Source organism: Pygocentrus nattereri, chromosome 22, assembly GCF_015220715.1.
Source record: "Pygocentrus nattereri isolate fPygNat1 chromosome 22, fPygNat1.pri, whole genome shotgun sequence".
Lineage (NCBI taxonomy): Eukaryota > Metazoa > Chordata > Actinopteri > Characiformes > Serrasalmidae > Pygocentrus > Pygocentrus nattereri.
In genome coordinates this window covers 8,385,545-8,402,046 of record NC_051232.1, presented here as the reverse complement: position 1 = coordinate 8,402,046, position 16,502 = coordinate 8,385,545, and the positions used below count along the sequence as shown (strand labels likewise).

The 16,502-nt window shown below is 47.0% G+C and overlaps 1 protein-coding gene across 3 annotated transcripts; it reads right to left on the bottom strand.

Moving 5' to 3' along the window:
- Positions 1-247: 247 nt before the first annotated feature.
- elf2b (E74-like factor 2b (ets domain transcription factor)) lies at positions 248-16,244 on the bottom strand. 3 transcript variants are annotated; one of them, XM_017685904.2, is made up of 9 exons: positions 15,986-16,244; positions 15,016-15,121; positions 12,787-12,931; positions 6,741-6,857; positions 6,346-6,516; positions 5,524-5,604; positions 5,057-5,246; positions 4,545-4,904; positions 248-3,287 (listed from the first exon to the last, which is right to left on the bottom strand). In XM_017685904.2, exons 2-9 carry the CDS (start codon positions 15,088-15,090, stop codon positions 2,393-2,395), a joined length of 2,034 nt encoding a protein of 677 aa, XP_017541393.1. In that variant the 5' UTR covers positions 15,091-15,121; positions 15,986-16,244; the 3' UTR covers positions 248-2,392. The 3 variants fall into 3 exon arrangements, with proteins under 3 accessions (XP_017541393.1, XP_017541392.1, XP_017541394.1); XM_017685903.2 differs by lacking the exon at positions 15,986-16,244 and having other exon boundaries at positions 15,016-15,246; XM_017685905.2 differs by lacking the exons at positions 12,787-12,931; positions 15,016-15,121; positions 15,986-16,244 and adding an exon at positions 10,652-10,755.
- Between the last annotated feature and the right edge of the window lie 258 nt (positions 16,245-16,502).

Sequence of the window (16,502 nt, the reverse complement as noted above, 5' to 3'; positions counted from 1 at the left end):
GGTTGCTATGCCATTGCTAGTTTACTTCTACCGTTGGGACAAATTCACTTAGCACAATTTCAAACAGCTGCTATGTGGAAACAGCACATGGACTCCAGATCAGTCAAAACTGCTGGTCGAACAGGGTTGATGGATGAAAATTCATCAGAAAAGAATAATAAAAATCTAACTACATTAAATAAAATTGTGCATCGCAAAGCCCCAACGATAAAAACAGTAGCAGAAACACACCGTGAAACACGACTGATTCAAGATTCAGTTTTTTAATATTTCAGTAAAATCTACTTGAATACACTTTGAAACAAGAGTACAACAAAATAGAATATACTTCAAATGTTGAATATACAAACTAGTTCATTCTGAACACAAACATCTGGTTCTCCCTCTTCGGTGACTAAGAATAAGCGAAGTGCAGAGAAGAGTGGTGGGCAGTCGGTGACCGTTTCCTGAAACCATTGCCGTGGGATCGGGCGAATCCTGACCGTTCTCACACAAACAGCTACAAACATACAAACTACGAATCCCGCCGCTGCCCGTTAGCCAGTAATACTGCGCCTGGTACAACGTGCTAAAAATACTCTTGCTTAAAGCGACAGTTCAGCTAAAAAACAAGCGTACAGTTTACCCCCCACTTCAGACATCCAGGACGGGCTTTAGCACCAAAGCTACGAGGATAATGTGGCGTGCGATTAGCATGATGCTAACGCCACATACTTGTTTCAGGCGTCACCACCTCCGCGTGGTGGTGTTCAGTATCGCTAATAAACCTGCTTAAGCGATTTCTGATGCTGTATGACTCACTGTAATCCGTAAACATCGATTAAAGTACATTAGTATAGCTTAGCACGTTAGCAACCACCTGGAACACTGGATTTTTGTCTTTTCCTCGAATTTTAGAATGTCAAGAAGTTTGGAATTATTTTTTAATCATTGTTGTTTATTTACATCAAAAACTAGATTTAAACTGAACTCAATGTTCTTAAATATTTTGTTATTGTTGTGTTATAAGGATTCTGAGTTGCTATAGGTTGGCTTGACAGAGCTTGTCTAGGACAGAGTGTGTGGTATCCCAGGTGGCTGCTAAGGTGTTGCTTGGCCATTGCTACGGTATCTCAGGTGGTTGCTAAGGTGTTGCTTGGCCACTGCTATGGTATCCCAGATGGTTGCTAAGGTGTACCTTGACCATAGCTATGGTATCCCAGGTGGTTGCTAAGGTGTTGCTTGGCCAGTGATATGGTATCCCAGGTGGTTGCTAAGGTGTACCTTGACCATAGCTATGGTATCCCAGGTGGTTGTTTAAGAGTTGCTAGGCCATAGCTATGGTGTCCCAGGTGGTTGCTAACATGTTGAGTTTTATGCTGCAATTATATATTTAAATAATTGTCAAGATTTGATTACTCATCAAATTTGATGAATTTAAGACATTAACTTCAAATTTTATTCCGATTGTTATTTTTATAGGAAGTGCAGAATATTTCTTTCATTAGAATTTAATTTTACCAGAACTTCATTCTTAAAGTTCACAATACTCTAAATATTGACCTTCATAAAATTTACATTGTTGATTTTCTTTTGCAGCTTCCTAGTAATTATTGGAAGCGACGAAGTTCAGGGCAGAGACATTAAAATAACTGCACACATTCATCTGCAACCAAAACTGGTTTTGTTCTATTAAATGTACTAACTGAACTTCCGATCAGCGCTTGCTTCATGGTAAAAGAGAAGTTTGTCATCATGGATAATAAAGTAAGGGGGAAAATGCAAATTAGATTTTTTGCTGGACTATCCCTTCAACATAAAAAGCTTCATAAGTTGTGAAAACGAAAAGTAAAGAAAGTCTGATATATGAACAGTCCAAAGGCTGAGTCAGTTTATCTGCAGAGTTAATATGTACAACCGTCTGCTTGTCTAAATCCCTCTCTCTCTCATTCTCTCTCACTCTCTCTCTCTTCCATTCTTTCCCTCCTTTTCCCTGTCACAGTTCCTGTCACTCGCGGCGCCCGGAGCTCCGACCTCACAGTGACAGTCCAAACGTTTCTGCTGGTTTTGCATCAAAAAATGCAAAAGAAAAGAAAAACAAGAGAGAAAAAATCTCTTTACAGGGTATCAAAATTTTTTACAGGAGCTCTGAAGTTCACATTTGGTTTGAAGTCTTTGTGGCCGTGTCTCCGCTGTAGTGATCCTGTTTAGTGTCGTCAGCGTTTCCGATGAAGATCTGTAGCGTTTCTGTTTGGTCCCTTTTTCCGTTTCGCCGATTTAACCTCAGCGTGACCTCTGACTGTACAGGCCGAGCTCCGCTCACCCCAGCCGGACGCTAGGGCGAGCACTGTGGCTCCGACCGGCCGGTGGGAACTGACCGACATTCACGACGGTCCATGACTCTCCTCCACCTTCAGCTGTGCGTGGGCACTTCCTGTGTGGATCCTGCCACTTCCTGTCCGGCTGGGTCCTGCCGAGATGTCGCCGAGGTCAGCGCCGTGGATTCCGGCTGTGGTTGAGTCGCGTGTCCAGCAGGAGGCGCTGTGACTACTTTTGACTCCCCCGCATGCTGGACCTGGATCCGAACTGTAACTGAGGAAGGGGCGGGGCTTTGGGACGTATGTGGATTCTGATTGGCTGCATTCTGGCTCACGTGGGTGGGGTTTTGGGTTGAGCCCAGACTTTGATTGGCTACATTCTGGCGCATCTGGGCGGAGCTTTGAGCGGAGCTGGAAGTTGCCAGCGTGTGGGCAGGATTAGCTGTGATCTGCAGCATGTGGGCGGTGCCTACTTGGGCAGAGCCTGAACTCTGATTGGCCACGTTCTGGACAATCTGGGCTGGATTGGCACAGGCTGCGCTCTGCAGCGTGTGGGTGGGGCTCAGATTCTGATTGGCTGCGTTCTGGAGTGTGGGGGCGGGGCTTGGCTGGGCAGGTACAGCTAGTCTGACCACTTGCGTGGCAGGCGTGATGGAGCGCAATGCCAGCGGCGCCCCCAGCAGGCTGAAGCTGGTGGGAGCTGCTGCGCCCCCTTTAGGCTGCAGCTGGCAGTGCGTGAGCTGCGCCGTGGGGATGGTGATGATCTTGGCAAGCTGCACTGTGATCTTCTCTCCGTTCTCCATCGCCGGAACCGTCTGGATCAGAACCTTTTGGGCAGGGGCGGGACCTCCGGATGCCGTGGCGATGCTGGTGGGCGACGTCGCCGTGGTGAGGAGAGGGGGGTTGGCTGACGGCACGGCAACCGTAGAGATCTTCTGTCCCAGGGAGGTCGTCATGACGACTGGCACTTGCATTGCAACTCGGACAGTCCTGGAGACGAATGGATCACAAAAACACTCCGGATTAAAACCAGAACCACGTATAAAGTCAGTGATAGTCATCAGTAAAGACAGAGAACCTTTTCTCCCTGAAGGCATCACAGACAGCTTCAGCCTCTCATTCAGGAGATCAAAGTAATTTAGGACCTTCGCTGGAGATGCTGCACCTTCACCAATTCGTCGTGATGCTGTCGCCATGACAATCATGGCAGAGACAACAATGACGGGCCGAGAGAGCTCACGACACCAGTTCTTAAAAATTAATTTCTCAACTTTTCACAGCTTTCGAGTCATTATTTAATAATAAAACAAAATCAGGGTGGCTTTATTAGAATAATTTATTGCTTTTTGCAACCAAAATTATTGTTATTATTTTGAAAGTGTCAGTCATCATAGATCATAACAACCACATAGTTACAACTACAATTTCTGCTGGACTGTCCCTTAATCAAGTTCCCAAAAAGCAAACAGAAAGCCAATAAAATAATGCTGCACTTTGACCACCTAAAAATCTTGTTTGGTTTGTGTGTCACTTAAATTTGATTAAGTTAATTTCATTTTTAATTTTCATTTCATGACTTAATATAAATCAAATGAATAAAATCCATCTGCACATTTGAACCTTACACTATCCTTCAGCTCTGAACAGCTCAAACCTCGTCTATCACACTACATTCAGCAGGCTGATTATATGAGACTACAGGTGGGCAATATGACAGTTTACTGTCATCATAATGAATTCTCTTAAAACGAGAAACAATTTGCTACTGTAGACATTGTCCGTATTTAAAGACAGAAACAGTCGGTCAGTCTTTAGGGTCAGTTCTCAAATAGGACATTATTAATGCCAATATTGTGATACGCATCATATGTCATGAAAATACCTCTGATATTTTTGCCACATCACTCAGCCTTAAATGCAACTCCTGATTTTTAATTAAAAAAAAAAAGTACAAAATCTTAATTGGATTGCGATTAAAACTGTATTTAGTCAAATGTAAACATAAAACCCAAACTGTTTCTATTAAATCCTCATCTGAGGCATAATTCCACCAAATTTCATCACTTTAGGCCAATCAGAACAAATTCTGTGGCGTCTTTTCCTCAAAATATTAAATTGAACTGTTATATTACTCTGAATGAGGATTTGTCGCCCCCTCTGGTGGAAATGGGAACTGTCCTGTACTTTATATACATTAATATGTAAACGATATTCGTAATAATGACGTTAATAAAGATCTCTGTGTACCTGGGCGCACTGGTGTTGGAAAGAATGGTGGCATGGGACGGCTGCGAGGCATCCGTTGCCGTGGAGACGGTCACTATGCGCTGAAGAGGCGTGGCTGTGAGTGGGTTGTTTGCTCTGTGGGACACGGTGTTCAGCACTACTGCCCCCGCCCCCCTCAGGATGCCGGGGGTCTTTGAGAGGTCGGCGGTCAACACTCGGTCACACGACACCTCGCTGGCCAAATCCTCACAGCTGGAGTCGCCCTTATCTTCATCTTCGTCATCGTCGTCGATCACCACGATGTCCTTCGGCATCTCCTTAAACTGATACACCAACCGCTGACCTTCCACCTTCGACAGGATCCCCCTTTGATAGTAATACCTGAGAGAGAGAGACAGAGAGCGAGAGAGAAAGAGAAGGAAGAGAGAGAGAGTTTATAGGGAGGGGCTCTGAGGGAGGGGCTCTGAGGGAGGGGCTCTGAGGGAGGGGCTCTGGTCAGCAGATGTTTCTCAGCGTCGTCTGAGGAAGCTCACCTGAGCGCACGGCCCATCGTCTCGTAGTTCATGTCGGGTTTGTTCTTGTGTTTGCCCCACAGTTTGGACACGGCCTTCGAATCCACCAGCTTAAAGATGCCCTTCTCCCTCTGAGTCCACTTTATATACCTGGGACAGGTGTTCTTATCCTGCAGCAGGTCCAGCAGGAACTCCCACAGGTACGTACTGCCTACAGATCAGCACAGGACGGCCAGTCTGAGCTTAACTATCACATTCACAACAAATCCGTTTATAACATCATATAATATTTTACCACAAACGAATCAACTCGATTCTTCAGGAAACGACTCGGTGCATCATTTTTCGTCAAACGAACAAAATCATAAATACACATGAAACTTTATTCTGGGGTAAAAACGAAATGCTCTACTATAAAGAATCTGATTATAACCGATCATAATAACTCCGCCCTTCTCAGGCGAGTCTCCGAGTGAATTTGGACTGACCTTTACCCTCTCTGGACTTTTTCTTGATTCCCAAATCGGGGGATCCGTTTGATATGGAGTGGGGCTTCGGCTTTCTCCCAGCTACAGCAGACAAACATAAAAACAAACAAACAAAAACAAGCTGAGGTTCAGTCTCTGTCAAATAACACTGACTCCAGATGTGTCCACCAGAGGGCGCCCAGAAGGCTCTCTCACTCACACACACACACACACACACACACACACACACACACACACACACACTGATATATATACACATTAAAATCACAATTTAGCCAACATTTAAGCCAACATTTCTGTGAGTTACAGTAAAGCAAGGCAGGTTTATGAGTCTCACAAACACAGAAGAACAAAAGCGTCAGAGAAAATTAAATAAAGCGCCGGACGACCTGAGATCCAACACCTCCGGCACGCCTGACAGGAAATGAGAATAAAGTGAAATGCAGTAAATAAAAGATGCGCTAAATAAAAGCATTAAGAGAACAAGAGCTTCTTTAATCTGGACGTCTACACTCTGAATAAACCTGACCTCCAGCAGGTGGCAGCAGAGTGACCGAACAGAGTGATCTCAACCCCCACGACCACCCCACCCATCCCCCAATCCAGCCCCCCACGCACCCCCCAATCCATCCCCCAATCCATCCCCCCATCCAGCCCACAATCCAAACCCCCATGCACCCCCCAATCCATCCCCCCACCCATCTCCCATCCAGCCCCGAATCCAGTCCCCCACCCATCCCACATTAATCCCTCATCTATTCCCCATCAATCACCCATCCACCCCACCCCACCAGACCCCACACACAGCCGTCTCTCTCCTACCTTTCCTCCTCCTGCTGGTCTCCAGCCCCTGCGGCTCCTGTATGAGGGTCACCACCTCCATAGGCTCCGCCTCCTCTGTGCTGACCTCCACCACCGTCTCCGTGACGACGTCAGGACGCATCGCAGCATGCAGGAACTCCGGAGTGGAGACGCACGGAGGAACAAACACCTCTGCAAACACAAACACACGTTTAGGTGATGAAGTTCAGATTCCCACTAATGACGTTTACTAAAGCCCCCCAGCCGAGACGCCGGAGCTGCGGGGCTAACGGCGCTGATTACGGGAGTCGCTGCAGACCAGGACAGTGTGTCCCACAGAGTCAAAAACCCCTAATCAATACCGTTATAGATTACGGATCGACTCCAGAAGCGCCGGGTGAAGTGCGTGTGCGTACCTGGGCTGCGGTCTCCTCGTAAGCTGGACGGCGAGTCCATGTGTAGCAGAGCTTCGGCTGCTTCGATGGTTTTATCGGGGCAGCTCGCGCCGTAGCCTCCGTGCACCGACGCCTCCACTGACACAGAGACACACAGAGGATCAATACGCTGATCAGCAGGGCAGCAGAGGCGCCGGCCTCAAAAACATCAGCAATAACGTTCACGTTTCAGTTTATAAGCACTGCAGTTCAGAACAGGTCCAGCAGGTGGCAGCACTGGGGCTGCAAACGGCGGCGGAGATGATCGCTATTCTCCTAAATCATCACAAATCATCGTCACAAAGCTTCACCGCAGCCTCATCTCACCGGGGCTACGCTGAGGGAGAACCTCATTTACAGTGCAGCCAAGCCAAAACAGAAATCAGGGAAAAACTGGACTGTAAAAACTCAGTAAATGCTAATAATGACAATAATAATAATAATAATAATAATAATATTAATAATAATAACAGTAAATTTAATAGTGAAACTATCTAAATTAATACACCAACAAACACAGTAACTCAATAAATCACAGATCAAATCAGGATAAAATGAATAAAAACAGAATTAATTAAAAGACGATGCCATAAAGTTAAAGAACCACCTGGCAATAATAAAATAAACAAACGGTGAAAAAAAGTGAAAGTCGTCTGCGCTGAAATTTTTAATCGCGTTTTTTAAACGAGGCTTTACCGCCGGTTCACTAATACACGTCGCTCACCGCCAGGCGGCAGCCCAGCTGGACGTTGCCGCGGTAACCACAGCCTCCTCGACAGTGATGACACAAACCTAACAGCTCATTTAAATATTTATTTAAATGAATCTGTTTAAAAACATTCATCAGAACTAAAATACCTGCGTGAGCCTAAATGAGCGAAAATGTCCCTCGCTTTTCCTCGAGACGCGACGATTATTTCAATTAAAATGTCAAAACTTCAAAACGCGGCATCGGATCGATGCCCTGACATAATTATCTTGTTCCCATGCCTTACTAAGTCATTGCCACAGATTAGAATCTAGTTCCCACACCTTGCCAAGCACCAAGCCTGACGCCGTTGGTCTGATTTTAGTCCGTTTTTAATGAGTCGGTCAGTTTTTCGCCGTTAATTCCCTTTTATTTTTTATTCGGTTTATTTATTTAATTAATTATTTAATGAATAACTTAACTGTCGTAATTTTAACGGTTGACTAGACTTATTTAAGGTGGAACTCATTAAAGGTGGAAGTTAAGGTGGAACTTATTTAAGTTGGAATTCATTTAAGGGGGAATTCATTTAAGGAAGAACTTACTTAAGGTGGAACTCATTTAAGGTGGAACTCATTTAAGGTGCATCCCCTTTTCTGAGTTAATTTGGACACTAAATAATAAAAAAAACTAAACGACTAAAAATAAATAAAGATCAACATCTGGTTTATTTCGCCGCCGTCGTGTCTGCAAAGCACACAGAGACGGACAAACACAGACGAACTGATCTGACACATTACGAAGCACACGCAGCAGACCACCCCACCCCCCACCCCCGGGTCCTCCTCCACCTGTTCCCGTCTCTCTCTCCTCCTCTACACCCTCCGCTGACCATGTTTGGGTATCTGTGCCTGCCCGTGATCACGAGGGACTAAGTTTAGACACTCCAGCGCTCTTCTGTAAACACCGCCGCACCACACCTAACCTCAAAGGACGACTCCACCGGTTTATCAAAAATCTTCTCCATAATTAAGCACTTTTGATTGTAAATTGAGCGGTTTGGTGTGAAACGCTCTGTTCTAGACCCAGAACCGTCCACAGTGGTGGTGATGGGAACCAGACGTCCCTCTAAAAGCTCCTCACAGAAAGTTCCTACATGAACTGGTTCTGAATTCACTGCCTGATGACGGAGACGCTGCTTTATGAGAGTTTAGAGAACTTCAACTCCATTCATGGTGGAGGGAGACATGCAGGGCGCTGTGCGGCAAAATAGTCCCCAAAGAAAACTCATTATTCCAGATTTTCCACTATTTTCCATCATCAACATTCCATATAAACTCAGAAGACTCGGAATTGTAGCATGGACAGCAAATAAAACGGATATAGTTAAGACTAAACTACTTTGTTTACATTTCGATGCAGAGATTCAGAAAAATGGGTGGGGCTCTCCTTTAAAACCACAGCAACCAAAAGGCCAGACTTATTTATTAAAATCAGTCAAAGCTTCTTTGCGGAAAGCAGACGAAAGTTCCCACGAACGCAAATCCTCATGTTTCCTTCGAGCTGCGATGATAAAAACAGAATAAAGCCTTGATACTAAATACGACTACACATCTTTATCAACACCAGAGAAAACCCAACACCGCAGGATTCCCGCAGCTGCACGTCTGACACTACGGAATATAAACGCCTCCGGCCGGCATCCAGAGCCTGAGCGTCCATTTAAACCATTCCCGAAAACGTTCCCAGTGATGAATGATCCTGTAAGTCCCGAACTAAATTCTCCCCTTTCCTTTTTTCTCATAAATAACGTTAAAGCTGTAAAACGCAGTCTTCAGTCCATTTATGGACAAAAAAATAGCCCATTTTTAAATTTCACTGTGATGTCACAACAACGAACACATTTACACGTGTACTAATGTAATCTAGACGTAAAAAAGGGGTTAGAAACGGTGAATTATGCCATTTTGAGGGCATAAAACGAGCATTTAATAAATGGAGCCATGTTTTAATGCAAAGCTGCAAAACAGGGACTTTTATTTTATTTTATTTATTTTATTTTTTGTTATTTTGTTCAGATCATTGAGATTCATCTAAAACGGGTTTAAAACCTCTCGTATAATTAAATCGATTAAATTCGATTAAATTAACTAAAAGGCCTAAAATCTGTCAGAGAAGTGAATAAAAGTGCCTAAGTGTGTGTAAGTGTGAATAACGGGTCTGCGCTTCCGTGTTTACACTCCTTTTTCCCTCCACTGGCTCCAAACCCCGCCCTCCCTCGCTCCGATTGGCCGCCCCGCCTCCCTGCCCCGTGCTCCCATTGGCCGCCCCCGACGCCTCCACGTACATCGCGGCTCTGATTGGCTGACGCGCGCGTCAATCACATCGGTGTGGGGAGAATAACACACACTTCCGCCACGAAAACCGATTTATAAAATCTGATTAACGGTCAATAAAGCGACCGAAACGGACCGAACCGAACCGGAGCGGACCGGGTATCTGCCGGACCGGACCGGGTATCGGCCGGAGTGTCCGACTAGGCGGGCCAGAGCCGCGATAAAGCGGCCAGGCGTGTTTACAGGCGCGGGCAGCGACCGCTAAACGCCCCTGATCACAGTAAACAGACGCGCTCGGCTCTAATTGGAGATCTCGCGCTTTAAACTCGCTAAACGTCCGACTTATTCAACTCCGCGGGGCTTCGCTTCGCCTTCCGCCGAGTGCCACGCTGTCTGCAGCGGAAGGACGCCGCTCGCCACCTTCTCGCCCGAACTCCCCGCTCCACCTTAAATGCCGCAGCAGTAACGTTCGGGCGCCCCGAGCGTTATAACGCAGCTGCTGCACCGTTTAAGGTGGACCGGAGAGTTCGGGCGAGAAGGTGGCCAGCGGCGTCCTTCCTTCCGCTTCCTGGTCAGGCTCGAGCCTCCTTCCAAAACACATATGCACACGCACGCACATACATGCACGCGCTTGCCGCGTGCACGACTCACCACCTCGTGCACTTTGCACGAGCACGCACTAATAAACCACAACAACAATAATAACACCAGCACTAATACGCCGCGCGCGCGCGCGCGCCGTGTCCCGTTACTCTCCTCCTGACCGCCCTCCGCTGCTCCCCCCGCTCCGCTCCCTCCGCCTGCCCCTCTTACGCCCGGCTACTGCCCCCTCTGCCCCGCGTTACTGCCCCGTGATTCGCGCGCTCTACCTGCCCGGATCAGCAGGTCCAGCTGGTTCTCGGTTCCCTCGTGCAACGCCATGATCCGGAGAGGAGCCGCAGCACTACCGGAGATTCTTCCGCCGGGACAGGAAGTCCCGCCCCCGTTTTTTACACCCCGCCCTCAGGTGCCGCCCCCACCCACCCCTTTGCCCACCTTACTTCCCCCCGCTGACGTCATTCCAGCATGAAGGGATCTAAACAGTAGCCAAAAATAAATAAATAATAATGAATGAATAAATAAATAAAAAAGAAAAAAGTGAAATCCCTCCACATGTGACGTCACAGCCCCTCCCCAGCCCTACCCTCTTTTTAATAAATAAAATGTGCTGGAAAAAAATGTAACAATGATAATTTTAATAGTAATATTTCTGCCCTTTTATCATTAAAGCATTACATTATACCGTTAATATATTAAATAAAATCATTATTAAACATTAAATATAGAAAACTGCTCTGGGGTGTAAGAATAATAATAAAAATAACAACAATAATAAAATAATTATTATTATATTATAAAATAACAACAATAATAATAATAATAATAATAAATATAATTCTAATGAAAATAATGATAGTAACAATAATAATAATCATCATCATCATCATCATCATCATCATTTATGCTTTTATTTTATCCATATCAGTGTCAGAAATACACACAAACACATGTCCCCATATTAACCCACAGGAACAGCAAAGAACTTTTATTATTTTTTAAAATGGGCAAAATAAAAGCGCGACTCATCCCTGCGACACTCCTCCGCACCTGAAGACCCTCCAGAGCCGGACTGAACTATTTTTAATGCTGTTTACTGTGTCAAAATTTCATGACCACTGACGTGGTGGTGGTGTGTTAGTGTGTGTTGTGCTGGTCTGAGTGGATCAGACACAGCAGTGCTGCTGGAGTTTTTAAACGCTGTGGACGCTGCCCACAGGACGCCGCCCACAGGATGCCGCCCACCCGCCGCCGCCCACCGGACGCTGCTGGCTGGGTATTTTTGGTTGGTGGACTATTCTCAGTCCAGCAGCGACACTGAGGTCCTAAACCGGCCCGCAGGCGCTAAAGCGCAGACTCCCCGCGGCTTGTCCGGACGTAAAGTCATGACGGCCTCGTTGTTGATCCTGGAGCTTCAGTTTAATCTTCACCAGCACCGCAGGAGCGATGATGCAGCTTCCCTGACCGACAGCTGGACTCAGCACCCACAGTGTGTTCCAGTTCACCATAAAAAGGGCTCGTTATTCGGCCACGGCCACCTCTTTGGCTCGCATCCTCAGATTCTTTAAACCGGTCAGTGGCGCCGAAGCCTCGGGTTCCTCCGGCCACGCTCGGGCTCCTCCGGCCACGCTCGGCCTCCTCCGGCCTTCGGCTGTTTCGTGAGCGACTGCGACGAGTCTCTAATTTTGGTACAGAAACATCAGCCTGAGTGTTTTTGAGTCTCAGCAGCGTGAAATGAAGACGGATGTCCAGTTGGACTCGAGTTGGTCACGAGTTCCGATCTGGCTGTTCAGACTGAGACACGTTGCCGCAGATTGGATACGGATCGGATTTCAGTCCCACATGTGAAAGCGGCTCAAATCGGAACGGAAAAAGTCAGATTCAGTGTCTTTACCTGTTCACTCTGACGAGCAGACACACAGCTGAGTCACACATGAGGAAAAAGATCGGATTCGGGCCGCTTTGACCTGCGAGTGCACAAGCATCAGCTGCAGCGTGGAGCGGATCAGTTCGGTAATATCCCTCCTGCTGACCACACCTGGGGTCTGAACCCCACCCCTGACGCTGGGCTACGGCCCACTGAGCGAATAAAACAAGCACTTCATTGTGATTTATAATGAAGCACTCCGGCCCGGTCCACTCACTGTCCACTCTATTAGACACATCTACCTCGTCGGCCCACCTCGTAGATGTCAAGTCAGAGACAACAGCTCATCGGCTGCTGTGTCTGATCCACTCAGACCAGCACAACACACACTAACACACCACCACCACGTCAGTGGCTCTATTGAGGGATGACGGTAATACCAGCCGACTGGACGTCAGACGTTTAACGGAGAGACTCCGAGGTGCGTGGACTCCGCAGGTGAGCCGATAACGGGGCCGCAGGTGTGTCTGTGCGAGTTACCTGTCTCCACCGTCTCCGTCTCCACTTCCTGCTCCTCGGCTACATCCTGCATCAGCTCTGCGTCATCATAGACCAGCACCTCAGCGTCCACCCCGTCGTCCAGCTGCTCCACCGCCACGGCCGGGAACTCGCCCACACCCTGCATCTGAGAGAGAGCGGGAACGTTAGCACTGCTACTGAGACCCACACAACATCAGAATAAACGACCCGTCAGCATTACTGCTGCTGGGAGCTGATTGGTTAGAGTTACTGCTGCTGGGAGCTGATTGGTTAGAGTTACTGCTGCTGGGAGCTGATTGGTTAGAGTTACTGCTGCTGGGAGCTGATTGGTTAGAGTTACTGCTGCTGGGAGCTGATTGGTTAGAGTTACTGCTGCTGGGAGCTGATTGGTTAGAGTTACTGCTGCTGGGAGCTGATTGGTTAGTGTTACTGCTGCTGGGAGCTGATTGGTTAGAGTTACTGCTGCTGGGAGCTGATTGGTTAGAGTTACTGCTGCTGGGAGCTGATTGGTTAGTGTTACTGCTGCTGGGAGCTGATTGGTTAGTGTTACTGCTGCTGAGAGCTGATTGGTTAGTGTTACTGCTGCTGGGAGCTGATTGGTTAGAGTTACTGCTACTGAGAGCTGATTGGTTAGAGTTACTGCTGCTGGGAGCTGATTGGTTAGAGTTACTGCTGCTGGGAGCTGATTGGTTAGAGTTACTGGTAGTGAGAGCTGATTGGTTAGCTTTACTGCTACTGAGAGCTGATTGGTTAGAGTTACTGATAGTGAGAGCTGATTGGTTAGAGTTACTGCTACTGAGAGGTGATTGGTTAGCGTTACTGCTGCTGAGAGCTGATTGGTTAGCGTTACTGCTGCTGAGAGCTGATTGGTTAGAGTTACTGCTGCTGAGAGCTGATTGGTTAGTGTTACTGCTACTGAGAGCTGATTGGTTAGTATTACTGCTGCTGGGAGCTGATTGGTTAGAGTTACTGCTACTGAGAGCTGATTGGTTAGATTTACTGCTGCTGGGAGCTGATTGGTTAGATTTACTGCTGCTGGGAGCTGATTGGTTAGATTTACTGCTGCTGGGAGCTGATTGGTTAGTGTTACTGCTACTGAGAGGTGATTGGTTAGAGTTACTGCTGCTGGGAGCTGATTGGTTAGAGTTACTGCTACTGAGAGCTGATTGGTTAGTATTACTGCTGCTGGGAGCTGATTGGTTAGAGTTACTGCTACTGAGAGCTGATTGGTTAGATTTACTGCTGCTGGGAGCTGATTGGTTAGAGTTACTGATAGTGAGAGCTGATTGGTTAGTGTTACTGATAGTGAGAGCTGATTGGTTAGAGTTACTGATAGTGAGAGCTGATTGGTTAGTGTTACTGCTACTGAGAGCTGATTGGTTAGAGTTACTGATAGTGAGAGCTGATTGGTTAGAGTTACTGCTGCTGGGAGCTGATTGGTTAGAGTTACTGCTGCTGGGAGCTGATTGGTTAGAGTTACTGCTGCTGGGAGCTGATTGGTTAGAGTTACTGCTGCTGGGAGCTGATTGGTTAGAGTTACTGCTGCTGGGAGCTGATTGGTTAGAGTTACTGCTACTGAGAGCTGATTGGTTAGTGTTACTGATAGTGAGAGCTGATTGGTTAGTGTTACTGCTACTGAGAGCTGATTGGTTAGTGTTACTGCTACTGAGAGCTGATTGGTTAGAGTTACTGCTACTGAGAGCTGATTGGTTAGAGTTACTGCTACTGAGAGCTGATTGGTTAGAGTTACTGCTGCTGGGAGCTGATTGGTTAGAGTTACTGCTGCTGGGAGCTGATTGGTTAGAGTTACTGCTACTGAGAGCTGATTGGTTAGTGTTACTGATAGTGAGAGCTGATTGGTTAGTGTTACTGCTACTGAGAGCTGATTGGTTAGTGTTACTGCTACTGAGAGCTGATTGGTTAGAGTTACTGCTACTGAGAGCTGATTGGTTAGAGTTACTGCTGCTGGGAGCTGATTGGTTAGAGTTACTGCTGCTGGGAGCTGATTGGTTAGAGTTACTGCTACTGAGAGCTGATTGGTTAGAGTTACTACTACTGAGAGCTGATTGGTTAGAGTTACTGCTACTGAGAGCTGATTGGTTAGAGTTACTGCTGCTGGGAGCTGATTGGTTAGATTTACTGCTACTGAGAGCTGATTGGCTGGCATTACACACTGGGCTTGTAGAACTGGGTTCTACTGTTCTAGATATGCTGTGAGTTGTGGTTTACCTGCTGTAAATCGTCCACTGCAGTGATGTACTCCACCACTCGTCCTCCACTGTCCACCAGTACCACCGACGTCATGACTACTGACACACAGTGGAAACCGCCGGAACTGCAGATACACAGATACAACCAATCAAAAAACGGTTCTGCATAACTAAACAGTTCAGACATAAACAGAGCCGTTCAGAGCTGTTTGATGTGAAACGCTTTGCTCTAGACCCAGAACCGTTCCCAGTGGTGGTGATGGGAACCAGACGTCCCTCTAAAAGCTCCTCACAGAAAGTTCCTACATGAACTGGTTCTGAATTCACTGCCTGATGACTGAGACGCTGTTTTATGAGAGTTTAGAGAACTTCAACTCCATTCATGGTGGAGGGAGACATGCAGGGCGCTGTGCGGCAAAATAGTCCCCAAAGTCCTAAAGTTCTCCAGCCCTAAAGTCCACTAGCCCTGGAATTCTCCAGCCAAAAAGTCCACAAGCTGTAATAAACACTGTCAATGCATTTAAATCTGAGAAACACCATAAAAAACACTGTAAACATGTTTAAGCCTGAAAGAAGACACTACATTAAACCTGAAACACACTAATAAACACTGCAAATGCGTTTAAACCAGACAGAGAAATGCAATAAACACTAAAGTGCGTTTAAACTGCACTACAGCGGGTGGAAACTCGACAAAAACATTGTAAAAGCGATTAATCCTGAAAAAACACTAATAAACCTCAAATATACTGTAAGAACACCTGTAAGCGCTTTCAGAGCCAAGACAAAACAATAAACGCCTCCGACGCGGCTAAACCCGCTCTACACCGCGGCGGGTTGACATTAGCATTGCGGCTACAGCTGTTAGCTAGAACCCCCCGGTTGCAGGTCCATGTCCGCGCGCGCAGAGCGGAGCTCCGCAGCTGGTTCTCCAGCTGTGGGGTGATGTAGCTGTGGGGTGATGTAGGAGTGCGCAGGAGTGACTTCACCTGCGGGTCCGACACCGGCGCTTCAGCACAGCTCGGTGTGTCAGCGGGTCGCTGCTGTCGGAGCCGCGGGCGAAGCTGCAGCGCTGCGGGCTGTGTCTCACTAACGCCTCGCTGCCTTCACCGCCTCCACTGCCTCGGCGCCGAGGCCGAACCGAGCCCGAAACGAGCTCCTCTCTGCTCTGTGTAACGAAGAGAAACCAGCTCAACTCCTCGGCTCCTAAACACGGAGACGCGCAGGCGGGGTGACGTCACTGCCCTGCGCCGAAAGCGAGTGAGCGCGCCCCAATCCGCATACACACTCCCTACCTAGGGCGCCTAGAGAGGCGCTAACGGCTGCGGCCATTTTGTAACCTTGTTCCAAACAGTGCTGTGTTTAGATACGGATAAAGTTAGAGTGAAATTTAAATTTAAAGTTAGTTAGACTTAAATTTAAAGTTAGTTAGACTTAAATTTAAAGTTAGTTAGACTTAAATTTAAAGTTAGTTAGACTTAAATTTAAAGTTAGAGTTAGACTTAA

Excerpts from the sequence above, each read along its gene's own strand:
- elf2b (XM_017685903.2), bottom strand. The coding sequence starts at position 15,183 with ATGTCTGAACTGTTTAGTTATGCAGAACCGTTTTTTGATTGGTTGTAT. Across the intron at positions 12,932-15,015 it reads CAGTGGACGATTTACAGCAG|ATGCAGGGTGTGGGCGAGTT; the intron begins GTAAACCACAAC and ends GCTCTCTCTCAG. Across the intron at positions 4,905-5,056 it reads ACGATGGGCCGTGCGCTCAG|GTATTACTATCAAAGGGGGA; the intron begins GTGAGCTTCCTC and ends TCTCTCTCTCAG.